Source organism: Hydra vulgaris, chromosome 02, assembly GCF_038396675.1.
Source record: "Hydra vulgaris chromosome 02, alternate assembly HydraT2T_AEP".
Taxonomy (NCBI): Eukaryota; Metazoa; Cnidaria; class Hydrozoa; order Anthoathecata; family Hydridae; genus Hydra; species Hydra vulgaris.
In genome coordinates, this window is record NC_088921.1 from 49,551,547 (window position 1) to 49,577,823 (window position 26,277).

General features: G+C 27.6%; 1 protein-coding gene across 1 annotated transcript; it reads right to left on the reverse strand.

Moving 5' to 3' along the window:
• Window positions 1-1,176: 1,176 nt before the first annotated feature.
• Window positions 1,177-25,462, reverse strand: LOC100208461 (kelch-like protein 20). The gene is made up of 6 exons (XM_065791241.1): window positions 25,326-25,462; window positions 18,463-19,532; window positions 5,309-5,536; window positions 5,035-5,150; window positions 3,679-3,858; window positions 1,177-1,538 (listed from the first exon to the last, which is right to left on the reverse strand). Exons 2-6 carry the CDS (start codon window positions 19,530-19,532, stop codon window positions 1,234-1,236), a joined length of 1,899 nt encoding a protein of 632 aa, XP_065647313.1. The 5' UTR covers window positions 25,326-25,462; the 3' UTR covers window positions 1,177-1,233.
• Window positions 25,463-26,277: the final 815 nt, after the last annotated feature.

The following is a 26,277-nucleotide window of genomic DNA, read 5'->3' on the forward strand; positions in this document are numbered from 1 at the left end:
TTCCTGTAGCAAGCTTTATTAAGTTTTAAATTTCAAGTTTTAAAATAAAGGTGTTGGGAAGGAAATGTAACAGAAAACAAAGTAATGTTCCTCCTCCATAAAAATGGCCCCTCAGCCATAGGATAATGAATTTAAAATACATTTAAAATTTTGGCTTTGATATATATATATATACATATCATTTCAAATAATTTCATGCCAATAAAATTATTATCAAACTATTCAAACTATGCTAATTATTTTTATAACATATTTGATGTCCAATTAATCTTTTTTTATTTATCTAATTTAATCCTTTTTTTTAATATTAAGAATTGAAGACTTTATTTTCTAAACAATTTTTACTATTGTTATTATATTAATTTTATATTTCTATTTTGAAAATGGTTAATTAACATTCTAAATAAATAAACAATCTAATTTCTGTTTAAATATAACATTTTTAAATATAGCCTTTTTACAATTTCCATGCATTTTTAAAAAACTTACAACATTTTTATCATAGTGCATTTTTTACATAAACCAAAACATATACTTTTTATGTCGCTTTTTCTTTCTAATTTTTTAAAACTCATACTCAAATTTCTTAAATACATACATACATACATACATACATACATACATACATACATACACACATACATATATATATATATATATATATATATATATATATATATATATATATATATATATATATATATATATATATACATATATATATATATATATATATATATATATATATATATATATATATATATATATATATATATATATATATACATATATATGAAAAAATCTGAAACTTTTTTTATTTATATGATTATTTGAATATTTTAAAACTTTTTTGTAAAAAAATATAAAATGAAAATCTTTCAAAAGTAGAAGTATATACAAGAGAACCGTATAAGATAGTATAAATAAGAATAATATATAATGTACATTAAAGTATAAACTTAGAAATAATAAAAAAATAAAACAATTTATAATAATTACATATATATATATATAATATATATATATATATTTATATATATAGGTATGTATTATATATATATATATATATATATATATATATATATATATATATATATATATATATATATATATATATATATATACATATATATATATATATATATATATATATATATATATATATATATATATAACGATAGTAATATGTTATAAAAACGATAGTAATATGTTTCATTTTAATAATATAAAGATTTAGGATTCGCATAAATTTATCCAATCACTATAATGTAATGTCAAAACACCAACACCTCCACCAAGTCTTCTGTCATTCATGCCAGGGTGAAGCTTCCATTGGTTAACAGTAGAATCATAAATTTCAATGGACTTTAAATACGATGTGCCATCAAACCCGCCAACTGCTATAAGTGATCCATTCATAACACCAAGACCAACACCACTTCGACGTGAATTTAATGCAACAACAGGAGTCCATTTATTTGTCTTTGGATCGAATTTCTCAACACTGCTAAGTTCTGTAGTATCATCACGACCTCCAACTGAAAAGCAAATTAAGAACAAATAAATAAATTGATATAAAAACATGTGTAGAAATTTTTTTTCTAAATATGTGTTTATATTAAATCTAACTTTGATATTAACAGATGTAAAAGTTGCAAAAACCAAAAAGTTGAGACTTGCAACTTTTTAACAACAAAAAAAAGATTTTAATTTTTATCCACGATATTTTCATAAAATTTCAAAATAAATTTACACCCTTTAAGGGTGGCCAGTCAAATTTGAAAATGAAATTCCATGACTTTTCCATGACTTTTTCATGACTCTTCATAAACTTTTATGATAAATCACTAGAGTAAAATATTCAGTACTTGCCATGCACCTAGCCATTGCCACTTGTAAGAACATGCAAACCAAAAACTAATTGCTAGAAAGTTCTGAAATCGTGTCTGAACAAAAATGTCTGATGTTTGCATTATAACTTACTCTTATAGGTGTTTTACCCTAACTCTTACTACAAACTCTAATTTTTGTGCAGATTAAAAAAAATTAAATTTTTTAATCTTTTAAAAGAATATATATATATATATTTTACTTATGATAAGCTCACTATTTTAAAAAAATGAATAAAATAATCTTTATTAGATAAACTTAAATAACTCAAATAACAGTTATTTCTACATAAAACATAATTAAAGAGCTTAGTGCTAAAAGTACTCAAGTCACAAAAAAAATGTTTTAAGAGAATCTGCTTTGATGAAAGATATATTGAAATTTGTGTTGATAAACACTTTAAAATAGGGATTTAAAATGGCTGATCCAAGTAGATTTTCTCAAAACATTTGATCTGCAATTTAAGTACTTTTAGGACCTCTTTAATTGCTAACACAACTTTACTCTAAACATTTTAGGTTTCCGAATAACAAATAACTATCAAGTATAACTTTTTTTGTGCAAGAATTATTGATATGAATCTTTTATATGAATGGTTAAAGTAACAAAGTTAAAAATTTTGAACAAAAATAAATGTTCGAAAAAATCAAAAGTACTTCACTGAATTAAAACTTTCTTTCAAGATATAAAATGACTTTTAAAAATATTTTCCACTTAAAATGTTCAACCAAACAAACTATAAAAACAAGTCCTTGTAAAACTAACTTTTTTAAAAATCTATTTCTAATTTACTAATTGCATTATCCAGCTGTTCAATAAGGGTTTGCTTTTCTTTTACTTTTCACCTGAAAGCATTGGCTTTAACTAACAATTCCATGGAATTAGATTCTTTTGCTTGAATGCTAAAACGTTAAATTTCTTTGTTTAGGGTAAGGATACACGATTGAATATCTTTGTTTTCTTTTTTACACCAATAATTTCTTTAGTGATAAGCTTTCTTTTTTCTTCTTTTTTAGTAATAATTTTCTTTTTATTTTCTAAATATTGTACGAATGAGCTAACTTGCAACTTAATTCATTAGTTATTGTGAAATTGTGAACATCCTGTTTCAATGCGGTTAGATGGTCATAAACAGTACACCGACCAATCAAAGAGGTTTGTTGCATGTTCTCAATTAAAAGTTCTTTGTTGACACTAAAACCCCGCTCAACTGACTATGAGATAAAGCGAAAACTAGGATGCAAACTTTCTTAAATAATTCAAAGTATTTGTTCTCATTTAAGTAAGACATTAAAAACTTGTCAAGTTGCATTTTTAGGCAATCGAATTGCCTGAACTCTTCCTTATTAACTGCTACTACAGATTTTGTAAATTCTTCAGACTGATTTTTTTGATTCTTCAGACTGAGACATTAAACAATAATTAAACCCACTGATGTGAAAATTATCATTTTAATATGAAATTACAATTAAATTATTTTACATAATTTTTTATTTAAATTTATTAAATATTTTTTATAATAAAATAAATATATTGTGAATTAGGTAAAAAATATTGTTTAACAATCACCACCAATAACATTTATATAACTTTTATAGTTTAAATTGATTAAAAACTATCATTAAGTTCTTAAAAAAACAACTTTAAAAGCAATAAACCCAGATAATTTTGCAATAACACCTGAACTAAATTGTACTTATAAACCAAAAAGGTTTTGAAGAATATATCAGGATGTTAAAAATAAGGAAAATAATTATAAATAAACAAACAAAAAAAAGCAACCTTAACCTGCATATATAAAATTTTGAAAAACAGCAGAACCTAGATGTTTTCTCTTTGTTGCCATTTGGTGGACAAATGTCCATGTATTTGTAGAGGGGTTAAAACGCTCTACAGATGCAAGAGGAGATGTTCCGTCAGAGCCACCAATAGCGTATAACAAACCATCAAGAACAGCAACAGCTACTCCTATCGTAACAATCAAATCATAGTAAAAAAACATAACATACAAAAAGTGTTTGTTTTAATAGGAAAATTAAATTATTAACTATTTAATATTTTATATTACAATTATTCAAATTCTAATAACTAAATTAAATTAAACTAACACTAAGTTAATGTTGTGATTTAAATTAATTCCAACTAATGCCTTTTTTCATAAGGTAGATTTTGAATTCTACACCATTTCAATTGCTAAAATATTGTATAAAGCCTTTGTTCAACCCCTTTTCAAATATGCAGCACCAATCTAAAATCCATCAAAGAAATACAATATATCAGCTCTTGAAAAAGTTCAAAGAAGAGCAACTCGAAAAAGAAACCTTTTAGATCTAACTTATGAATCAAAATTAAAAAAGTTTAATGTTACAACGCTAATTCGCTAGAAATTCATAGGTTAAGAGGAGATTTAACCGAGTGCTTTAATTGTCCATGGTTTAATACAAGTTAAATGGTGTACATCTACGTCAAAATGATAGTAAAATCTGAAGAGTTAATGGAAAAATCTGTATACAGAAGAAACCCCATTCCATTCAAAAAGGAATTAATGAATGTTGTCCTTTAGGAGAAAATTTTATTTTTAATAGAATAGCCACTGTATGGAATTGTTTTCCTCCATCTATCGTGCTATCTACATCCGTGAAAGTATTTCAAAAAGGATTAGACCAATATATTAAAAGCGAATGTTAAAAGTCACCTGCTGCTATAGAGTCTGCTTATTACACACTCATTTAACATAAACATTAAAATTTTTGTTATAAATTATTTTAATTGTTATTTTGTTAAATTTCAGCAATAAATAGATATTATTAATACGCATATATAACTTATAAAAATGATTATATATAAATATACATACATACATATATATATATATATATATATATATATATATATATATATATATATATATATATATATATACACATACATACATACATACATACATACATACATACATACATACATACATACATACATACATATATATATATATATATATATATATATATATATATATATATAGATATATATATATTACATAATAATTGATTTAAACTTTTATTAATAATTTTGAACTTTTATTATAGAAATAGCACAGACTAATTTTTTAAAGCATATATAGTAAAGTAATTTAAAGTTTACCTAGTCGACGACAATTCATTGGTGCTATTCGAGACCACATATTTGCTTTTGAATCATATCTTTCCACTATATTTAAACAAGATACTCCATCCTGACCACCCACCGCATACAAGTAACTAAGAAAAATTGCAACTTCAACAATAGATATAGAGGCATAATATATAAAAGCCCTTTAAAAATAAGGTTATTTTACCATTATTTGACACTGAATATAGTTAGTGTTACACAACAAACCCCTTGATTTTTTACTTATCTCTAAAAATAATCTTATTACCCATCTAAAACTGCTACACCGACACTAGTTCTACATGTGCTTGTAGGTGAAACAGCTGAACTCCACTGATTCACTTTAGGATCATATCTTTCAACAGAATTCAAGTAGCTAGACCCATCATGTCCACCAACAGCATATAAAAAATCATCTAGCACTGCAACACCAACACCACATCTGCGTTTGTTCATGCTACACATCATGTGCCACTCACAAGTCTGTGAATCATATCTAAAATGGCACAAGCAGTATTTTAATATTTATCAATATTAAATATTCCAACAATAAGTAATATTTGTAGTATTTCTGTAGTATAGTATATTATATTACAACTAAATTAAACATAATTGCCACAATAGAAAATGTAGACTTTCAAATTATAGTTAATATTTCTGAAGCTCATAATGCAACTTTCACCAATTATGAGCTTCAGAAATATTAACTATAATTAATTTATTACAGACTCCAATGTCACAATGGATTATGAGCCGTTGTAACATTGGAGTCATGGCTCGCTGTGTTGGCAATGTGGGTGTTAAAAAAGTTGAAACAAGCTAAACTGTTGCTATATTTGATCAAGAGTGTTGTAATTGAGAGATTACTACACTCTTGATCAAATATAAATGCTGTGATGAGATCAAGAGTGTTGTAATTGGAGATTAGCAGGTTTGAATACTGGGACAGTGACAATTTAGTAAAGACTAAGGTCTTGAAACAGAATATGATTTATAACAGAGTATGATTTGAATTGAGGAAACAACAAAAGTAGAACCCCAAGAAATCTCTAAAACAATTAAATCTTTTGGAATGATAATGGCATTATCATTTTTGGTCAATGTTTTTGTGTGAAAAAATCTTGTAAAATAGAATGGCAAGTAAAACAAAGAGAGACAACCTTAGCATATGCCAACTTTAGTGTATATAATTTCCATGAGTAGTAAAAAATGACTAAAGAAGACATAAATTAGAAGATTTAGTGTTGCCATTCATTCAAGTATTGCCATTCATTATTATAGAATATAAACAACACTGCAATAATTATAAACAGTAAACAGCTGAGTTTTTATTTGGATTAAAATCAAGTGATTTTCAACTTTATCAACCCTTTAATTCCAGAAGATCAACCTAAGGAAACAATTCAAAACAAAGGATGTTCCATCCTTGGTCCTGTATTGTTTCCATCTATATTAAAGATCATTGTCAGCATTGACCAACATATGGTCCCCCAGAAGTTACCGAAAATAAAGGGTTGTAGACTTAGACTCCAGATGAGAAGTTTGTTAAGTAAAAACTTAAAAATCTTGCTAATAATAGAGAGAAGACTGATTGGACATTGGAAATCAAAAATTAAAAAAAAAAAAATTAACTTTTAGCATCAGAATATGGAATGATTTGGCCTAACAATCGATTAATCTGTTTTTCTGGGATGACAGGAAGAGTGTCAAAAGTTAAATTACAGGAAAATTTCTTAGCAAACAGTTCTGCCTTATCTTTGGGTAAGGCAATAAGATAGAACCTATGTATTAGAGATAGAATCAGGGGTGGGCTGGAGCCGGCTCGGTCCAGCTTGCGCGAGCCGGTTGTTAAAATTTTTGAAACTCGGCGAGCCGCTTGTTAAATTAACCCTAAAACCAAAAATAAGCCATTTTAATAGTATGTTTATGCAAAAAATGCACATCACGCTGATGTGCCACACACTCGCAAACATATCATGTGCGCAACACAATACACACATCATGTGCGTATGTAAAATATGAAGTGCTTGGCTCTTGCTTGTGAGTGAGTCACAAGTTGTGAAGCTTCGGCACACTGAACATGGTATTGCCCGTTTTATTATTTCCTTAGTTACTTGTTACAACTTTATTATTTTTATAATTTGTTTGTTTTCTACAGATTATATAGGGAATGCAAATTTTAACGAAAATAAATCTTTACAGAATTCGGAATTCCAATTCAATAATATATAATTATTGTTTTATTTGTTTAAAATATGCTTTGAGGAAGCAGATATCGCTTAAAGCTGAGTATCCGAGTCTCGATCAAACTTTTATACAAAAGTTACCAGCAACTGAGAAGGCTCACTCAGACTCCACCCTCAATGGCGAAATCAAAATCAAAAATTAGTAGACGCGCTATTCGAAGAATTTCATTTCAGATTTAATTCTTGAATTAAAGCTCTGACTTATAAATTATTGAGTTGAGCTGGACAGTATGTTGTACAATAAATTCAATTGATTTTTGTTTTGCAACTTTTGCATTAATGTTAAGGGCTTAGTTTTTGTTTTCTAATGCTTACCTATGTACAAAATATTGATGAAACTTATCTAAAAATTATTGATCTAAATAAATCAATACACACCGCTCCAGGGTTGGCGCGAGTAGGTGTCATGTGAAGGGGCGCCATTAAATTTTTTGCTAAGTAACAAAAAAAAAAGGTCCTCTTTATTTGAATTTTGCCGACTAATTGTTCCAAAGGTCTTTGTTTGCCGACTGACTTGTCTAAAAAAAGTCAATTTTGCTGACTAAATTAACACAAAAATTATTCCAGGTTATCAAAATTAAACCAAAATCACAGGTTAGCAACTGAAACAAGGGTAAGAAGAGGGCACAATAATGATGTTTCTGCAAATGAACAAGGCATATGGACTCATTAATTAATTAGCTAATTAGGCATATACATAGCGTAGTATGTTATATTTGGAATTTATCAGTTTTATTGTGCAATAAATATTTTGTTTAGTTATTTTGTGCAATAAATGTTTCATTTTGTTATATATATTTTATACTGTACAAAAATTAATGAAGGCAATGTACGCATTTACAGTGTTTTTTTTTTATTTTTAATAATAGCGAGCCGGTTGTTCAAAATTTGGCAGCCCACCCCTGGATAGAATGATAGACTTGCTTTTGTTAATGACATTGTTAATGATATTACATAAAAGAAATTAACACAAGCTAGGGTCAGAGACAAGAAACAAAACAAGAAGTGAAGTGAAGTGATTAAGATTGTCTGTAAAACAAAAAGTTTACAATCTGAGTAAGAGATAGAGAACAAAAAATTCTAAGCTTTAGTGCCAGCAAAGCCATTGGTACTAAAGCCAAGCCATTCAGTAGGATGAACATTAAAGTCACTAATAACAATAATACTGGCTGAAAAAGAGAATGGGCTTGGTCAATTTCACAAGAAATAACATAGAAAGGAGTGCAGACTAAGAAATAGAGTGCAGACAAAGAAAAAGGTTATAGAGTGAGGAGGTGCTAAACAGTAGCACATAAAATATTGATCAGAAGAATTAGACATGATTTCAAAATAGATGAATGATACATAAGTATATAGTCAGATCAAGAATGCAACTGATGGAGTTTTTGAAGATCAAGTGTTCATCATCCTTTGCAGAAAAACAATGTAATACCAGCCTAATAGGTGAAGAAGATTCAGCTGGTCAAAAAAATTTTTCTACTTACCCCTGAAGTATTCTATCTTAAGGAAACTGAAAATAAAGGTGAACAGTGTGTTATATGGTTGTAGTAACAAGTTAGTCACTGAGCTAACACCACACCAGAGGTTAAAACAGAACACAAACATACATATAGTAACTTATGGGTGAGTTAACATAAGACCAGAGATTAAAACAAAATACTAACATACAACTAGTAACTTACAGATGACATACACTAAGGTGAGTGAACTCATGCCAGAGATTCAGACATCACACAAACATACAACATACATACCTACATACACACACACACATACATACATACATACATACATACATACATACATACATACATACATACATACATACATACATACATACATACATACATACATACATACATACATACATAAATACATACATACATACATACAAACATACATACATACATAAATAAATACATACATAAATACATACATACATACATACTTACATACATACATACATACATACATACATACATACATACATACATACATACATACATACATACATACATACATACATACATACATACATACATACATACATACATACATACATACATACATACATGCATGCACTTTACTTTAAACATATTTGAATCATATATTGAATTAATTATTTTCATATAACACAATAGTTAATGGAGGGGAACATATGGAATGGAAATGAAGGGGAACATGGAGAATGAAAATGGAGGGGAAGATAAAGAATGAAAATGGAGGGAAACAAAAGGAATGAAAATGGAGGGGAAAATAGGGAATAAAGATGGAGGGGAACATAAGAAGTAAAAATGGAGGGGAAAATAATGAATGAGTATGTAGAGGAACATAAGAAATGAAAATGGAGCGGAATATAAAGAATGAAAATGGAGGGAAACAAAGAATGAAAATAATGTGAGATTTGAGGCAAACCTAAAATATTGTTAGAAACAATGGCACATTTTAAGGGTCAAACATTCAAAAATTTTTTACTAAAATCTAACTAATAGATTGTGTAATTAAGTCACAAAGTTATTGAATACTTTGACCATCAAATTTTTATTACTTTTACCCAGTTTTATCAATATAAAAATAGGACTCTGATGTATTGCAAGAATTGTAATGTATTGAAGTATTGTCAGAGTATTGCAAAAAATTGCCAAAATCAAGAAAAATCAAGACCATAACTTCCTTAACTTTTCTCTTTCTTCTTAACTGTCATTTTCTCTACAAATACAACTTTATAAAAAATATACTCTTGTAAGAACAACGCAATTTGTCTGTGTACCTTGATTTGCTGATATTTGAAAGAAGGAATATAATTAGCAGATTAATGAGTATAATTGTGTTATTTTCTATATAGTGCTATTACATTTAGTTTAATATATTTTTTTATTCTCAATTTAGATTATACACAGATATAGTCTAAATTGAGAATAAAGATATATATATATATATATATATATATATATATATATATATATATATATATATATATATATATATATATATATATATATATATATAGAAAAAATTAATGCTCAATGCTATATATTTATGATAAAAATTGTTGTAGCTTTAATATATTTACAACAATACTTTCATAATCTAACAAAAGAAAATATATAATTGTCCTGAGATTTTTTGCATTATCTTCTTTCTTTTCATCTGGTGTGAAGATGATAAACATAAAAAATAAGAGCATTAAAGAAGTCTCTTTAATCACTGACCCACAACTAACCACTGACCCACTACTAACCACTGACCCACTACTAACCACTGACCCACTACTGTATTAATACTCAACTAAAACAGAAGATAAATTGGTTAATAAAGAATGAGTAATAACCTCCCGAAATTCTTTTAAAGTAATTTATTTACAAGTAATTTACTTATTTAATTTGAGCTCCCTTACTCTTCCACTACTCCAGCATAACACTTATCATCAGAGTTTTACAAAACTTAAAAAAAAATTTTTATTTAACTTCGAAACTACTTTAAAAAAAAAAGATGTTTAAAATATTTTAATTGAAGTAAAGGTAAAAATTTCTTTGTATTATTTAATAAACTCTTTTTTCATACTAGATTTTTCTTTTAAAAACTTGTCATACTGTTTTACATTTAAAAAATTTGCCACATATTTTTTTTAATTTTCCCATGATCTTTCTTCTTTCCATTTTTTTTTTCTCTAGTCATATTTTTATTTTTTGTATTTACCTTGTTATTAATAGAAACTTGTTTGGTTATAAAATTCAAACAAGCTAAAATGTTGAAAATATAAGAATATTGGTACAAAAAATAGAATAGTATAAAAACTAATAGTTTTAAAAAAGTATAAAAATTTCAAATAATTATAAATATGATAATTAAGCACTATTTGAGATATTGCAATTGTTGACAGACAATTTGTGTTGATGGACCATGGAATGGGAAAAATAATTATTTGTAGGTTTTATCTTTGGGAGGGCACCTAACATAGAAGAAAGGTGGGATACTTGATCCCAATGCAAGCTTTCCTGGAAAACGCGCGCAGTTGCATGGCTTGTTTGCCCACATTTAAAGTATTTTTTTTGGACACACTGACCATGGCAGTTCACATGTTTTAACTTTTAAAGCATTTCAATAATTCATGGCAAAAATGAGGCCGTGGCGCAGTGGTTAGAACGCTTGCTTTATAAGCAGGAGATCCAGGTTCGAAACGAGCTTTGCACATATTTTTGCGTCATGGTAAGGAAGGAGGTGTGAACTTCCTGGTTAAATGCACTTCCGCGGTGCTCTGTGACAAGACCGTAAGGTCTTCTTGGGGCACCTAAAAAAAAAAAAAAAAAAGCTTAACTTATCTAATGAGAAAAAAAAACAACTCTAAGAAAAGGAAAACAAAATTGTAACGAAATAGCAAATTTTAATTAAACGAAATAAAAAAAATGAATAATTTGAAATAAGAAAATTATAAACAATTTTTTTTTTTGTATTTTTATACAATTTTTTATTTTTTTTTTAGGCTGGTTGTTATTTAACTACCGAACATGATACAAGTTGAGGAAAAACACATATTATGTTATATAATGTCTTTTTATTTATATATTATATTATGTTATATAATATGTTTTTTTCCTCAACTTGTATCAAGTTCGGTAGTTAAATAACAACCAGCCCAAAAAAAAAATTGTATAAAAATTAAAAAAAAAAAAAAATTTAACAACAATTGAAATTTTTGATATGCAATTTATTCACGATTTTTATCAGCCAGTATAATTAAGAAACTAATTTGCTGTGTACGCTAGAACTATGAGAAATTTTGTAATTATTTTTTCTTACATTTATTCAGTTTTGCATCTTTTCACTTTTAAAAATGTTTTTGCTATATTTGACATTTTTTCTCAATATTTATAATAGAAAAATAAGAAAATATGCTATTTATTTGTAAAATATTTTGATTAATAAATTTTGTCATGACAGAAGAAATTAAATGAAAGAATAGTTTCGAAAAGAAAACAAAAACAGTAAAATATTTAGGTATTTTGTTTATTTGACAAAAATTTTCTTCTTTTAATTTTTAATTTTTTCAAGTTTATTTTATTTAGACTTTCTATTTCGTATTTGTTTCCTTTCTTTGAGTATTGCTGTTTCACTCTCTATTGTTTACTTTTTTTTGCCGCAAATTCTTAAAAAAAAATTACTTCAAACATGGACGAACAAGGCGTGCGACCACATGTGCTGTCTTGGAAGGCTTGCAATGTAAATTTTGGGACCAGTGTTATTTTATCACTGTTCTGTTGGCACCTTTAGGTACTATCCTTATTGTTTTTATTTTTTTTTTTACATCAGAAAACACCTTATAATTTAATGAAGATTATTTTATTTTATAACACGCTTAAAACTTTATTTTAAGCGTTCGAGGTAAGTGAAAACAACTTTATTTCATCATCAATCAACCACTCATTTAGTTTATGATTATAGATCAAATAAGTCAAACATGACCCAAATAAGTCAAACATGTTTAACTTAACCCAATTAACACCATAACATTGGTATTCAAATTGTAACTCCTCTTAGCCTAAAATTTGAACATTTCAAAAAAATGTCAACTTAGAGATAGTTGATCCTTTAAAAAGGGCATACTTGATCCTAGAATAAGGTATTCCAGGTTCAGTTTAAAATCTAATAATGAATTTTACAATGCACTTATTTACATGTGGTTTTAAAACTAATCTAATTTTCATTTATAAGTAATAGGGTAATTCCTTGTAAAAGTGGGACAAAAAATTGAAATTTTTCAGTCACCCTCTCAGATTTCTATCAAATTTGAACCAGTGGTACCTATCAATATAACAAAAAAAAAAAGTAAAGTTTGAGCTCCCAAATCCAAACGGTTCAAAAGTTATGACATTTTAAAATTCAGCCTAAAACGTTCTATTTTTTTTCCACTTTCGCTATTATGAACTTTGTAGTAGTACTTCTAATTGAATAATTTAAGATCTAGTGGAAAAATGTGGCTAAAAAGGTACCTGACCATTTTTGAGGGTGCTGAATTCAAAAATGTAGATAAAATGTAAAATAATGATAAAATAGTGAAATTTAAATTTTTTGATAGTTATTTTTTATTTTAAAATAGCCAGTCAAATAAAAAAGTTTATTAAGGTTGATTTTGATATAGACATAAAATTTTGTGAAGTGAATTATCATAAAAAATATAGTTTTGCAATGCCTGCTGTGATGTGTAAAAATAGGTTTGGGACATCAGGTATGTGTCTAAATATAGTTTTGAAAAAACAGTTAATAATAACAAATTTCAATTAAAAAAAATTATTTTAATTTTAGATTAAATAATTACTAAATCTTGTTTGGTAATTCAGTTTCTTAGTCATGGCAAACAGTCAAAAGTGCTCTATTGGAATCAATCTAGAAAGTGAATGTCATCTCACAACATATACATTGTTGGTTGGGATTAAACTTTTTGAAGATATTCTTGAATATGAAAGAGAAGTATTAATGTGGAGGACTGGGCTCTCAATAATAAATATTAAACCAACAACTTGTCTCCATCATAAACATGTTTATTTGAAGCGTTATACAACTAAATTAACACGGTGCTACATTTAATACTCATAACAAAAATATAAAAGGTATTTATAGTAATCATGAATTTATAGTAAAACTTTTAGTTTTGTAGAAATGTTTTGAAATACAATAATGAAATTCTTGGCAGCAAAATTCTATTTTAGCTATATTTAACCTTTTAGCCGACTTCTGAAAGTGCACAATTAAATGCCATACAACTTTAAACTTTTGAAGGTTTTATTAAAATTTGTATACATATTAAAAGAGTTCATCTTTTTTTTTAGGTAGTCTTCCTGAAATCAACTTGGATACAGCAAAGTACCTATGCAGTAAAAGCAAATTCGTAGTTCCAGGTGAAAAACTGTGTCCACAATGCAGGCATAAATTGGCAACGAGTGAAGAATCAGAAGAGAACAAGTTGGAGATGAAATTAACTGAAGATAATATGGAAAAAGAAATTATACTGGAATCAACAAGATCGTTGCTCAACAGTACTTTATGCGAACCTGAAGTGTCTCCTTTAAAAGTTCATTTACCCAAAACCTCTAACAAGCCTTCACTTGGAAAGAGAAAGATAAAGCAAGTTGAAGAAGCAGTTAATAAGAAGCTTGCAACTGCTCTGGATATAACCGAATCCGAACTTGTTGTACCAAAAAATGAAGTTCTAAAGGAAATTCAAACCAAAGCTGGCGATCTAGACTTCCTTGTAGAATGCATGAAAGAAAAACTTAAAGTTTCTAACAGGACAAAACAACGTCAAATTTTGACATTAACCCCAAAATCTTGGTCTATCAGAAAAGCAGCAAATGAGTTTTTAGTTTCTAAACACAAAATTCAAAATGCAAAGTTTTTACGCGACCAAAAAGGCATCATAGCATACCCTGATGTGGTTGAACGGCATCGAATCAGTAAAGATGTTATAGAACTTGTAAAGCTTTTTTACTGTGACAATGAGTACTCAAGGCAAATGCCAGGTAAAAACAACTGTGTAAGTGTTGGGAAAAATATATATATTTCAAAAAAATTGATTTTGTGTAACTTAAAGGAGCTCTATGTGGCATATAAGACAAAATACCCAAGCCATAATATTGGATTTTCTAAATTTTGCAGTCTTCGGCCTAAATGGTGCATCCTTGCTGGTCCAAAAGGTACACATTCTGTTTGTGTGTACAATACACCAAAATGTTAAATTAATGTTGAGTGTTATAGGCCTTGAAACATCTTACCATGAAATTATTGAAAAGATTGTCTGCAGCAGAAAATCTAAAGTTTGCATGATTCACTGATGCAATAGTTGTCCTGGCATACAAGCTGCCCAAAATTATTTCCAGCAGTATCTCGCACAAAATGATGATCCAAAAGAGCAATATAACAGTGATGAAAATGAACAGTCAGTGGATTTCAAACGGTGGACAACGACAGATAGAACTGAATTATTAACAATAAAACTTCCATTAAATGAATTCATAGAGCTCCTGTGTGAAAAACTTGATAATATTACTTCTCATTCATTTATAGCGAAATCACAATCTAGCTATCTAAAGCATCTCAAAGAAACAATTAGTATTGACGAGGCTATTGTACTGGCAAATTTTGCAGAGAATTACACGTATGTAGTACAAGACAAGATTCAGAGTTACCATTGGAGCAAGAGTCAATGTTCCCTTCATCCAGTTGTCATTTACTACAATAAAGTGAAATTGGAAATATCTTCTTTTTGTGTAATTTCAGATGATTTAAATCATGATGTTGGATTTATCAATGAGGTTATGCATAAAACCACTAATCATATTAAAACCCATCTTTGTCCCACAATTAAAAAAATTCATTATTTTTCTGATGCAGGGCAGTATAAAAACTGCAAACATTTTTACAATTTATGTCACCATGCTCAAGATTTTTCTGTTTGTTGCATCTGGAATTTCTTTGCAACAAGCCATGGTAAATCTTCATGTGATGGAATAAGTGGCACTGTTAAAAGGCTCGTTGCAACAGCTAACTTGCAGAGTCCATCCAACTCTCAAGCAATGTTTGAATACTGTCAAAAGTCAATCAGTGGGATTATGTTTGTGTATGTCTCTGCTGAAGAAATGGAGCTAGTAAGAAACAAACTTACTGATAGACTTTTAATAGCAACCACTATTCCTGGGACAAGAAGTTTCCATCAATTTATACCATCTTTTCATTCAATTATAAAAATGAAAAGGATATCCGATGATGATGATTTTGCTCTAACATTTGACTTCCTCAAAAAACAAAAATATGAAATTATTAAAATTGACAATGTTTTGATGTCACAATACCTATTTTGCAAATACGACGATTTTTACTGGCTTGGTATGGTTTCTGAAGTTGATAAAGAGAATGATGATTTTATGGTTAAATTTATGCATCCACATTATCTAAGTCGGTCATACTACTGGCCAAAACGGGATGATAATTGCTGGGTGCCAAGAATGAATGTTATTTGTCTTGTTAAAACACCTTCAACATCTTCTGGGCATCAGTACCAAATCTCAAAAGAAGATGAAACTTTATTTGAACAAGTTTTATCTTTCAGTGAAAGTTATTTAATTTTTTACTTTCATTATCTAAATGATATGAATTTCAATTTTAGTAATATTTGGTTATTCCTTTTCATTTTTATTTTTGAGCTTTTTTCAATAAAGCAGGTTTGTAATATTTTTCAAAAAAGTTTGCATGTTAGTTTCTTATTTTTTAACACAACATTTGAGCATGTAACATAAAATTTGAGCATGCAACCAATATTTTGAAATAATATCTAATTATTAGAACAATAATTAAAAAAAAAATTGTTTAATGTGTTGTATAGTAAATTATATTTCTATGTATACTTTTGAAAAAATAGATAAATATGCAAGTTATGCAAAGCAATATTTTTTTTTTTTTTTTTTGTTATTCACCTCCTCGAGGCCAAGAAGGCCACTACAGATGAGGAGGCTACTTAATAGTGGTTATAACTCCAAAACACGAACCTTGACAAACAAGGCCGCTGCGCGGAGAAACAAATTGAGCGAGGTACTACCAGGGACGTGGTGGGGATTGAACTCAGAACCTCTCGCCTATGAAGCGAGCGCTTTACCACTACACCACTACTGCAATATAATTTTATATTTACTTTCACCTAAACTTTAATAAAACCTCTTATTTCACAATGAGAGTAAGGCAACTCCAGAAATAAGTGAAATGCAAACTATGAATAAAAGAAAAAAAATGGATTGTTGACATATTAAAATTCAAAAATTATTTTAAAATATTAGGAATTGGGTTAATTTCTCTTCATCTTTGTATTTAACACATTTAAAAATAGTCAGATACCAATTTGCAGTCATATTTCTCTACTAGATCTTAAATTATTCACACAATAAATATTGCTATAAAATCTATAATGGAGAATAGATGCCAAATAAAGAAATTTTTTGTCTAGATTTCAAAATGAAATATCTTTTCTATGCTTTAAGAAACCAAAACCTTCATTTTTATAAAGATAGCCTAGGACCACCTACTTCATTTGAAAAAAAAATCTAATCATTGAGACTTGGGAAACTCCGGGAATTAATGAAAGCGCAACCCATGGTTACAGAACAAAAAATTTGACTGGCTATTCTAAAATAAAAAATAACTATCAAAAAATTTAAATTTCACAATTTTATCTTTTTAATTATCACAATTTTTAGCCACATTCTTCCACTAGATCCTAAATTATTTAATTAAAAGTACAACTACAAAATCCATAATGGCGGACTTCCTAAAAAAAGAAACACTTTAGGCTAAATTTCAAAACATAACTTTTGAACCGTTTGGATTTGGGAGCTCAAATTTTGCATTTTTTCATGTTTCCTTAATAGGTACCACTGGTAAAAATTTAAAGAAAATCCAAGGGGTGACTGAAATGACTGTCTCACTTTTACATGGAATTACCCAATAGTGAATTGATATTTTCTCCTTTGCATGCGTGAAAAAGGTTTTTGAATGTATATTGCATATGTCTATATTATAGACTTTCTATTATAGACTTGAAATAAATTTTTCAGGGTTGGGTGCAATTAATGCAGATGCAGTTTTGAAGTAAAGCACTTTGTGAAATTAAGATAAAAAAATTTAAACATTTACACCAATCCAACAAATAAAAATTTTTGTTTGTTAGACCTTTTTTTAAACTATTTCTTTTTATCTTATTCAAATTTTTCTAAATAAATAGGGTAAGAGTTTCTCGTTAGCTTTTAGTATGCCAACCCTGAAACCTTTTACTTAAACATCAGACGACTGTTAAACATTTATTTCTAGATTTCATTTTATTGTTTTTTTTTATTGTTTGATTTAATAAATTAGGTTATTTTTATCGGTGGAATACTTTATTTACTTGGGACCAAGTATCCACATATAAACAGTAATACTTGATCCTTGTAAGTGGGCTACAAAAACTGATTTAGTTTATTTGTTCTGCATGAATCAACTTTTTCATGAACTGCCTGCGGAAAGAGATGAACCACATGAAGAAACTGTTTAAAAAAAAAACAAGAAAAAAATTATTACTAAAACAGGGACCAACCATTCCAACTTTTTTCCTACTTAAAAACTCATTAATAGTTTTTTTAAATTTAAAACTTACCTTTCCACACTGTTTATAGCATCCCCTGTACACCATCCTCCAACTGCAAACAAAAATTCTCGTTTGTTTTGTCGCCTACTGTTAAACCGAGGACCTTGCATGACCATCCGCTGTTCTGGCAATAATAAATAATTTTTGGCTTCATCTACTAATTCTCTACAACCTGCATCGTTTTTTATTAACATATCAGTGCTGACAACACTAACTAAAAACTTAGCATTTAGTATTGGTAAACGCACATGCTGTAGTACATCTTTTAATTTACTTCTTCGATCAATTAAGTCAAAATGGACCCATTTTAGTACAGCTCTAAATACATCTTCTTCTGATATTACATTAAGTTCATCACTTTGAATAATATCACAAACCTGCTCAACATTTAATAATAAAAACTCTTCGTTAAGGATTACATCCTGAAAGTTGCGCAAAGTATACATATGTGCAATATGAAACAGGTCTCTACATGAATGAGTATCAGCAAATAATTTAATTCCTATGCAGTTAGTAGGATCAAGTTGCTTTTTTAAAAACTCACAACAGGCTTCTTGTATCTCTGTTATTTGAAGTAAACATGCTGCTGGCAAAACAATTTGAACATTAGCTTCGTCAATTTTTATATTACCAGTGTATGCAAAATCAATTAATAGCTCCATGGCTTTTTCATCGATATCCTGAATTAGGACTTCTTCTTGTCGCCGCTCTGCCATTTCTCTTGTAAACATTGCACGAAAATAGGAAGAACAAGCTGCTAAAACAACTTTATGAGCGCGAAATCTTCGTGAACCAACTCGAATATCAATATCACATAACTCATTACACTTCAGTAGGTTATCTAGCATTGTAAGTAGAGATTTCGGGTAAGTTTGAGAAGAATAAAAAAAATAAGGTTTTATAAAAGTAGATTGAGATAATCGAAGGGGTATAGAAAATGAGGATCTAAATGCATTCTGCTTTCCATCATAAATCACTTCTGGTTGATGAGTTACTATGGATTCAAAAGATTCATTAAAACCAAACTGCATTTGAAATTGATTTTCATTACTATCATAAACACAGGCAGATAAACTCATCTGAATAAATAAATAAAAAAAATTAATACTTTTAGTGGTCTATTACAAAATTGTTAATTCAAAATTTTTAACACAAAACCTATAACTTAAAAAACACTGTTTAATTATTAAAACTTACAAGTAGTTTGTGATTTTAATATTGATAAATTATAATTATATGATACATTATCAGGGCTCAATTTGACGGCCGGACATTGCCGCCCCTCAGATCATTCTTGAGACCTGCTAGAGAAGCGCAACAAACTATTGTTGACTTTTTTAGTAAAAATGAACAATGGTTGGTTGCCCCATAAATCAGATCTCAAAAAAAGTCCGGGGGCAGCGATGTTCAACCGTTAAATTGAGACTTCCAATATATAATTATATCATATAATATTATAAAAACTAAAACTAATGCATTATAATTTATTATTATGATTAATGACAAATTATAAATCATGATAAAGTAATTTTATTTGCTGATAATGCAAACATATATTTAATATATGTTTGCATTATCAGCAAATTTAAGCTATTGTAAAATGCCAGTAAATTTTCAGTGCTTAAAATCATTGGCAGTTGATCTTAAATGAGGTCTCTACTCTAATGCTGAATGATCTGCCCTGGTAATTATGCATCAAGTTTATTGCAAAATACATACAAAAAATATATCTAAAGCACAGAATATTTTTTCAAATAGTTCTATTGCTTAATTTATTGCTTACAAATTGTATATTATCATGATTAATCCGTTCCTAAACTAAATCTCTCACCTAAACTCTACTTCACTGCATCTTTTATTTAATAATTCGATATTTATGTCAATGGTTTATAATTTTAGTTTTAAAAACTAAAATTATAAAGTCAATATATCTATAATTTTAACAAAATAAAAAAAGTGTTTCAGGTGTTTATTCTTTTAGTATTTTTTACTTTTTAAACTTTTTTAATCATTTTTCTAAAGTTCATGTCATTTTATGTTGTTTCATTTTTAAACTTTATGCACTTTTTAAAAATGATGTATAAATGAAAGAAGGAGATTCTCTAGAAAATATTATATAATGAAAAAAGCTTAATGTTATTCTTATAGTAAAATAAGTTTAAGAATTATTTTCAGTGTTAATTGGTATTATTACCGTTAACAAACTAGCAGTAGAACAAAAAATCGAAATCCATATTGATGATCAGAAAATAAGTTATTGAAATCACTTTAGATACAGAACCTGGACTGATACAAATGTCAAGCAATGGATCAACCTGTTTGTCAGCTATATTAGGTAGGATATGATTAGTGGAATCAAGAGATGAGATTAATGAAAAGTTCTCAGCAAACAATTCAGCTTTGTCTTCAGGTGAGGTAACAAAATCTGAACCATGCAAGAGAGGTGGAATAACAGATTTTCCCTTATTATAAACACTGTTAAAGATTCTCTCAATAAGTCTCTGGAGCCTAATTATTGAGATGAAATACAAGATTTTGTGACCTGACAGGCTGTCAAGCAACAACTTTATAAAATAATACAAAAAAAAAGGATGGTATTTTGAGAGGGGAAATGGCAAAAAATGACAAATTTCATTAAAAAAATGAAAAGTTTAACAAATATTTTTAAAAACAAAATAAATCAGAAGTCGCCAAAAATGTCTAAAATAATATAAAGTAAATTAACAGAATAGAGAAAACACCAAATAACTTGCAACACCAAATAAGATTCAAAATAATTAATTAAGTTCACAACAATTTTTTTTTACAATACTACTTTGATTTTTTTTAACGATTAGTTAAACTATCCATATCATTTTTTCATTTTAAAACAATATTTACTCTTCACTTTTTTTGTTAATTTCTGTTGTAGCATTTTCTAAATTTTTTTTGCACTGTTGACCATTTCATGGGCAATTTTTATACCTATCATGTCTTCTTTATTGATGGCACTTTGCATAGACTTGGTCGCTTCATCTAGCATTCTCTGAGCAAGTTGAAACTCTAGATCTGCATTTTTCTTATCATTTTCAAGATTCTTCTCCCTTTGATCTAGGTTATTGTTGTCATTTTTTTAACTTTTTCAAGCATTTCTTTTGTGAATATCATTTATTCTTTTTTCTTCTTCATCCTCAGCTTTTCTTTTTTTATAAATTCTGTAAGCATTTTGCACTGATTGAACAACGTTTTTAGAAAGAGCACCAACATTATATGCTAGATAGCAACTTCTTGCATTTGATATTCTCAGAGCCATTAATGTTTCATCGTTTAGTTTTACTTTCTCTGAAATCAAATTATTATATCTATCTGATAAATTTTTTTTTATTACTATCTGATAAATTTTGCTTGGCACTAGCGTTTCTATTCTTAATAGTTAAACAGCTCTTAACAACTTTACTAAGATATAGATACTTAGTTTTTCCATATTCTTTGTCACTTTTAAAAGCTCTAGTCCAGTAATTATTACTAATAATTAGTAATAACCAATTCTTTTTGATTATTTGTATTAGAATTTGAATACCAGTCTTTTGAGATAATAGCTGCTTGTTACAATTTCCATTCATCTTTCACAAATGATACCAATACAAAAATAAAGATAAAATTCTTATAAAAAAATTAATATTTAAATCTAAAGGAAAACTAAATTAACTAACAATACTACAAAATCTTAAGAAACTATAATATTCATAAACAGAACATGTATTAAATACAAATTAAACTATTAAAGTACATTTAAAAAAAAACCAAAACTGCGATTAAATATAAATTAAATATAAATTAAAACTTTTGCTCTGCCAAAGAACAGCGATGTTAAATATTTTACAACAACTTGATTCTCTTCTTCTGACCAAAAACAACATAGAAGATCCATTTGTTTTGTTTGCTGTGCTATAGTTGTTTCATCAATTATTAAAGTAAAAGTATTCTGACTTATTAATAGAACAGAGGCATTTCTCCAACAAAACTCCAAGACCATCTTGAAATATACATGAAGCTTTTTGTTTACTAATACTGAAATCTTGGCTTACTATACTATCTGAAAACATTCTTTGAAATAATAATGATGTATTATCACAATGTCTTACAGCAAGATCATTTTTAGCTACTTTAAACAACTTCTTAGCCTCTGCAGCTGAAATTTTATCATTTATAGAATACTCTAATTGTACTACTTTCTCTCCCAATAGAGTTTTCATTTAAATCTACATATAAATGACAAGCTGTTTTTGAAAATATAATATAGAAACTAATTTATATTTAGGCTTTTTAGGATGCTGATAAAGTGTTTGAAAACTAACTAAACTGTATTTCAAATCACTAAACCATAGTTTACTGACAGCATAATCAGAGTTTTTTTTCTCAGCCTAGAGTTTAATTTTTACTTAATTTTTATCAAGCTCTTCCAGCCAAACTCCATTCCATTTAACCATTATGGCTTTGACCTATCTATTGATTAATATAGACCCATCTATTAATTAATATACTTAAAATTAATAATAGATACTAGTAACTTGACAAATACTGAAAATTTTATTCAAAATTTAGTTCTCAGTTCAGTTTATCAACCAATAAAAATAGTAAAAACAATTTAACAATTCAAAAAACTACAGCATTCAAATAAAACTTAAAAAAAAATATTGTAAGAGAATATTTATTGTAAAATTTATTTAAATAATCAAAAATAACTCAAATTACAAAAAAAAAACTTAAAGTAAAATAAACTTTAACTTAATCAAAATACTTAAAAAAAAATCAATAAAAAAAATTTTAAAAAATTAAAAAATGACAAAAACTCACAAAGAAATAAAAAAATAAATTAATAAAAAAGACACTGAAAAAATAAAAAAAAATGACCTGAGAGCTTGACCTGAGAAAAGCAAGCTTTGGCATTAAGCAAAAAAATTTTTAAATGGTTTCTAGCAAGATCAAAGACGTTACTTTCAGGAGAATTGTTTTGGCAATAGATTTGGAACAAATGGTTACAATTAAAAATTGCAGCAGCAATAACATCAAAAAGAGTGCTGTCTTGAAATCAAGGAGAGCAATATAGAACAATGAGAAAGGTGATAAAGTGAAGTGGTGGTGCTAAACGAAAGCAGATAAAAGAATATTCTGTGGATTCAAACCTAGTTTTCTGTCAAATGGGAAAATCTTTACAAATGTAAATACCTACACCAAGCATGTGACTATTGGAATTTTTATGAATTAAAGTAAGATAACCATCAACACTAATATTGACGACAGCTCCAGAGAACACTGCAAGACTATAATAGGTATGTTGTCAGTGATACAGCTGAACTCAAACTAGTCTCACAAAGATTTAGTAGTTCTGGTGAGCTTTGCAATAGATTAGACTCGACAGAAGAAAAGTTACTTCTTAGATCACAAATATTAGCGAATGGTAGATTTAAAGAACTTGGTCATGACGATAGTTTTTTCTGTTTTAGAGTTTTTGATCTTTTAGCCTGCATAAACCAAAACCCTCAGTTGATGTAGCAGCACTCTTTACATGTTCTACTTATTTGTAAGTCAATGTAGCAGCACTTCTCACATGTTTTACCTTCTTTTTTTTTAATTCAATTCCCCAAGGCAGAGAAAGCCACTACAGACGAGGAGTCTACCTAATTATAGTTATAACCCTCTCTCAACTTTCTAACTCCGAAACACAAAGTTTGACAAACAAGGCCGCTGCACAGAGAAACAAGCTGAGCACGATACTACCAGGGATGTGGTGGGGATCGAACTTGGACCTCTCACTTATGAAGCGAGCGCTCTACCATTACACCACTACCGCATATATATACCGCATATTTGTCAGACAATGTAGCAACGTTCCTCGCATGTTCTACCCATTTGTCAGTCAATGTACATAAACAGTAAAAAAATAAAAATGAAAACATTCTGAATGTTTTGTTTTTTTAACTTTAAAAAAAATTAAATAAATTTCAGTTATTTAAGTTATGTTCCATGGTTTTTTAAAAAACAATAAAATTTAATTAGTTTCCTTAATTAAATTCAATGGTTTTTACATATAGCGTATTTAATTTTGTCACTTTTAAACACAGAGTCATTAAGAGTTGTTTTTTAACACAAACAGATACTAATAGAAAAACACTTTAACATTAAAAATAAAAACATTCAAATATTATTAACATTTAACATTATTTAAGAATTGGTAATATTACTAAAGTTACAAGTGTCATGTGAATTTGTGAAAATTTTATGTAAATCTATATCTGAAAAATATCAATCTAAAAAAGTCTGAAAATTACAATTATCAATACAAATATTAATACAAATTGTATTGATACTTTTTAAAGATATTCAACAAGCATAAATATATATCACAGTGATATATCAGTACAGTGTACTTATTGTAAATGTTTTATAAAAGTGTTTTTGATCGTATTAAAAATACTTTTATAAAAAATTTACAATTATTTTATAGAAATTTTCAAATTTTTATAAAACATAAACAATAGTAGAGATAAATAACATGATAAATCTAAAAATCTCTATTATGTATCTGAAAATTTTATCCTACATATGATTAGTTGAATAACATTCAACCTTTTTATCAAACATTTTTATCTATTTAATACAAGACTAGTTTTTTATATTAAAAAAAAATACCATCCTAAATTTAAAAAAAAATGATTGAGAGTAAATAGTTGATTGAGATTGTATAAAATTGATTCATATTTATTATATTTGTAATATAATTCATTATATTATTAATATAATAAACGTTATTAAATTTATTATTCTCTATAATTTTTTATACTTTTTTCATATATATATACTTTATTATTATTTATATTTACAATACTTACAACTCCAAGTATACTTTTTTTTTTTAATTTTCTTTAAAAACTTTTAATCAAAATTTTTTAATTAAAAAACATAAAAATTTTCTTAAACAAAATTTTTCAGTCATAAAATTATCAAACAGCTTTTTTCCGCGGACCGCACGAATGTATGTTTTGATTTGTGAAGTAAAAAATATACTTAGACCATGAACGCAAAATAATAATCTTACTTTATTTCAGGCTTAGACGAATATTTATTCCAAGCATAGACGTAAATTTACGTCTATGCTTGGACTCAATAAATGAGGAGCCCATCTGCAAAACGCGAAGTCGCAAAAATAAAAATTTTGAGTTAATAAAAAACACAGAAGTTATTTTGTTAAACTTTGTTTGTTAAACCTATTTCCACATTCTATATACCGAAATCTATCACTTATTTATATATAAGACCGATTGCAAACTTTTTTGTCCTAAAAATAGACGAAGAAAATATCAATTTCCGTTGATGAACGACTATGAGTAGTTAAGTTTTTCGCCGACTTTTTTTTAAATCAATTTACAAAGTAAGCTTTGCAAATGGGCCCCACAAATATCAACAATTATCGCACCTACGACAGCGATAATCGAATAATCAAAACCATTTGTCAATTCAATTAAACATTGCCTTCTTTTATTCATTTATTATATATTTTGCCGTTTAAAAACATTTCCAACAACCAGATACATTTTTTTTTTAAACTTATTGTAGCAACCGTAGGCCGTTTATTAATTACGTCAATAAAATAGGAGGTCAAGAAAGGTTGGCATTAACAATGTGACTTTTTTAATGAACTTAATTAGTTAAAAAAAATGAAAAAAAAATTTTTTTTTTTTTCATTTTTTTAATTTAGGGGGCGGGTGGTTATCAAATGTTGACGTAATTTATAGGGGATGGAGGTCTCTGAAAATTTAACAAATTGTAGACTAGAGATTTGGA